Source organism: Rhagoletis zephyria, unplaced genomic scaffold (genome assembly GCF_001687245.7).
Source record: "Rhagoletis zephyria isolate East Lansing unplaced genomic scaffold, Rhagoletis_zephyria_1.1 Rzeph_scaffold_30172, whole genome shotgun sequence".
Classification (NCBI taxonomy): Eukaryota; Metazoa; Arthropoda; class Insecta; order Diptera; family Tephritidae; genus Rhagoletis; species Rhagoletis zephyria.
In genome coordinates this window covers 1-4,426 of record NW_016187228.1, presented here as the reverse complement: position 1 = coordinate 4,426, position 4,426 = coordinate 1, and the positions used below count along the sequence as shown (strand labels likewise).

Below are 4,426 nucleotides of genomic sequence, written 5' to 3'. Positions count from 1 at the left end.
ACTAAAGCCACTGTAACGACTGCGACGAAGGCCGTTGAAGTGACAAAAACGCCCGATGACGCGGAGTTGGATTTGAAAAAGCAAAAGAAGCAGCAGCAACAGCAGCAACAGCAACAGCGTGCAAATGCAGAATTGCTAAACCTTTATACATTGCCGCTGGTAAAGCACAAGAAAGCATGCAATGCGACAACAACTTTAGCGGCTACGACAACATTGCTGCCTACTGCAGCTGCCACAGGTAAGTGCAAGACGATCGCGTGCGGAGCTTGTATTTAGAACAGCAGTAGTAGTGATGTTGGAGTATTTTAATTGCAACAACGTGCTGAAATTCGCATGCTCTAACAACACGTTTTTGTTGTTTCGTGTTAATGTTATTACTTTTTTTCTTTGCCAGTAAATATTATGGCATAGCAAACATGCTTGACAATTAATTAACAGAAAATTTGTGTAATGCTAAATGCGAATCGAAAGTGCTTTGAATATTCCTGAGGATAGTGTAGACTCTTGCGCGAGTTGACTTTGTTGAGTTGTTTGGTGTTAGAAATGAAGATAAAATTAGGTCAAAAACTGGCCCCAGATTCTAGGAATTAAGTATTGAACCCTACACCAAGTTTCTGATGAGGTGATGAGAGCTCCATATAAAATGTGGCAAGAAGTAATGTGGAGTACTAGGAGCCTAGGAATGAATAAATATGAAAAATGGTTGAATTTAGCGGGCTGCCACGCCCACTACACTAGGAGGCGGATATGGTAAATTTTATCCGATTTCAATGAAATTCGATTTGTTACTTAGATTAAGCTAAGAAGACATAAATCAGAAAGATGGAAAAAATAGGTGAACTGACACACCCGCCAGCCAATCGAATTCGAATATTTAAATGGTATATAACTTTTTTTGTGCAAACTTATATTACAGGTGCTATAAGGGGTCAAAGTTCGGGTCTTCAAAACCTTATATTTCAAACAATTTTGAAAATGAATTTGATAATTAAAAAATTTGCATCGTTTTAAACGTGATTAAACTCCCTTTCTTCAGATGAGCATATTTGCATACTTTGTATGTAAAAATTTGATAAAAAAAGGAACAGTCCAGCGCCTTCGTCTTGGCCTGCAGGCTGTATCGGAGATACAGCCGCTAAATTTAAACGTAGAATACGTGGTATGGTTAAGAGCATATCCAAGTAAAAAAACAAAAGCACACACTAAGCAAAAAATATCGATAACAAAAGCGATAATAATATCGCTAGCAAAATCGATAAAAACATCGATAAAGAAATCGATGAAAATATTGATATCAAAATCGAAAAAATATCGCAAGCAAAATCGATAGCAAAATCGATAACAATACTGATTACAAAATCGATTACATGAGTGTCAACAGTGACGGTTGGCTGGCATGCAACAGTCGCTGTATTCGCATTCTTTGGTTTGGATTGTTGCAATAATGCAGCAGCGCTGCAACAAAAAACATAAAAAAGAAAACAAAATTTAAGCATTTTTCTTGTTGCATTTCGCATTATTTAGTGCATAGCTGAAGCGCATGAAATCCGAAACTCACCTAATCGCTTGCTGGTATTGACAAAAGAAGTCCGGACGTATGCGATGCCGACGCAGGAAATTATCGCAAACAACGCGCATCACATCCGGATTGGCCGTCAAACGCACGCGTACGCCACTGTCGCTACCATTGGCGCTGTGGCTATCGCTGCTGCTGATGCTAACGCTGAGGCTGTGACATTGAGCCGCTTCGGCGTCGCTTGCCCTTGACTGGGGTTGGTGTTGGTGTGTGAATACTTCGCATTGTGGCAATATATCATCACCCAAAGCGTCCAGGATGTTTGTAAAGAAATTGGTAGTGGAATACGGAAATGAGACGTCGCCATTGCCGCTGTGTTTGCTTTCGTTGCTGCCACAACTACTACTACCCTTGAAGCTGACTGCTTCAGCGTGGCCATTGTGAGTGTCATTGCATTTGCGCGAGGTACTCAGCGATTTGGTTTTATTTTTGGAACTTTTACTTTTTATTATGTCTGTGTGGCTTTTTATTGTTGAAGCCCTGTTAGGCGGTGGCTGCTGAGTGACTGTTGCTACAGTCGCTTGTATTCCGTGGCCGTCGTAAGTTTCATCCGGCAGCAACATATCATTTTGATTGCGAAGTTTACCGCAACGCTTAAACTATTGGCATCTAGGGAAGAATAGTAAACAAAACAATCGTATTAAAGGGTTATGACTTTTTATAGAAATTTAGAGATTTGAAAAAAATTTCTAGTGAGAACCTTCTAGTTCCAGATGTAAGTTCAGAAACAAGGCGTAATAGACTTTACCACTTTGTCCGTTGAGGTATCCCTGAAGAGCTCAAAATTTACAAAACAGAGATAGTAACCACAGACGACAATTTTTATGGTTTCGAAATAGGGAGGTTTTTCACATTTTGCTTAGTTTTGAACAGGCAAACGAACACGAATGCATGCACGAAGGGGGCCTGGTACGATACGTCGAAACTAAAAACACCGAAAAATAGGTAGTAAATTAAGATTGCCGAGAAAAAAATTGTCGAAAACAAAAATTTCGAAAAGAAAAATGTCGTGTGTGTTTTAGACATACATCATTCATTAAATTATTTAAACAGGTTGATTTATTTAATTTAAATTCCACTAATCCTATGTATACACTAATATTATAAATGTGAAAGTTTGTGAGTGAGTATGTTTGTTGCTCTTTCACGCTAAAACGTCTAGATATATTTCAATTAAATTTTGAATACAGGTAGTTTATATCCTGGCTTGACATATAAAATATTTGTTTGAAAAGAATTGCCACCTCTTTCAGAAGTTGAAATCGATTAATTTACAAGTTAAACAAAATATTACAGCAATGTGGGTGTCAAACGAAAGCGGTTCCAAACCCATATATGTACTGCGAAAGTATTTTTAAGAGGGTTGCCACCTGTTAGAAAAGTAAAAGTCAATTAATTGATAACTAAATATACTTTAAGACGGTTGCTATCTGTTTAAAAAAGTTCAAATCAATTATATTGAAAAGTTTAAACGAAATATTTTAATGTGGGTATCAAACGAGATAGGCAAAATGCTTTATTGTAGAACTATATTTAGAGGGTTGCCATTTTTTCAAAAAGTAAAAATAAATTTAAATAACACGTTGAATAAAATATTATAATATGTGGGTGAAACTAGTGAGGCTTAAGAAAGCTTTATTTCGAAAATATTTTTGAATAGGCTCGTCGATCTCTGGGTAGAATTCTACCTAAAATGCTACATTAAAATACAATCTAAAAAGAAGTTTATATTCAAGCCGAAATGTCTATCTATTTATTCTTTGCAAGCTAAATTAAATATACCAATGGGATTTTGACATAAAAAATTAGGTGTACACAGTTTTCCCAAACTGGTTTCCACCGGTTTTTTGAAATCTCTGTGCGGTTTTTTTGAAATCTTGATTTTTCGAATATCGAATAAACCGGATTTTTTGATCGAACAATGCGGCTTTTTTCCTTTTCTGTTACATTGAAAGTGGGTAAAAGCTAGTATTTAATAGTTTGATAATTAAAGGGATAACTTAATCAATTTTCTTGGTACTAACATTTAAAAATTCTTACTATACTGAAAAAACTAACATATTTAAAAGATCATAAAAAGTAAGGAAACTTACAATATTCGGAATGACACATTTTTTTATAGGTTAAGAAAGAAAAACATAAATAATTTTTATTTTTTCAAAAATTTAACCTTTGTCAGTTTTTCGAAAAAAAGTTATTTCGGCGTAATTTTGCATAACTTTCTTTTTCCTTCTTAGGAACTCTAGAACTTTTGAAAAGCTACTCAGAACATTTTAATTTTAATTTTTTTTTTATGCAACAAGCAACTTTTTCGACTTTTTTTCGACGTTTTGGATTTTTTTCGACATTTCCCATTTCGAAAGGATACGATTTCGACATTTTCCGTTTCGGTAAAACATTATTTCGAAACTTAAAAAATTTTTAAATTTCGAAATTTTTATTTTTGACTTATCTTACGAATCCCGCACGAAGGCGAATACGGAGATGAAGACGTAGACTAACAGTAGGACGAATACGAATATGATCACGAATGCCATGACCCAGACGAATACGACAACTAAATAACACGCATACGAAGATGAAGACAAATGCGAATGTGAAAGTGAAGAGTAGTACAAACAGTAATACGCAGGCAGATGAATACGAATACGACGACAAATTCTTATTTGAAGACTATGCCTAAGGACTAGGTTAATATTGAGTTTGCCTCTCCAATGAAAATACATACATATATGCTTAACTCAGTATGTCCAGGATACCTTCGTCGCCCGGGCAGTAACAGGGGCATAGTTGGCAAACTTACTGCGAGATTCCACCCATTCAGTACATGTAACTTGAACTTTTGTGTGT

General features: G+C 35.8%; 1 protein-coding gene across 1 annotated transcript; it reads right to left on the bottom strand.

Moving 5' to 3' along the window:
* Window positions 1-1,367: 1,367 nt before the first annotated feature.
* On the bottom strand, window positions 1,368-2,175 carry LOC108383030 (uncharacterized; the record flags this gene model as incomplete). Its single annotated transcript, XM_017639405.1, has 2 exons — window positions 1,368-1,455; window positions 1,559-2,175. Coding segments are annotated over 2 exons (705 nt in total), but the record flags the coding sequence as incomplete, so codon positions are not given.
* Between the last annotated feature and the right edge of the window lie 2,251 nt (window positions 2,176-4,426).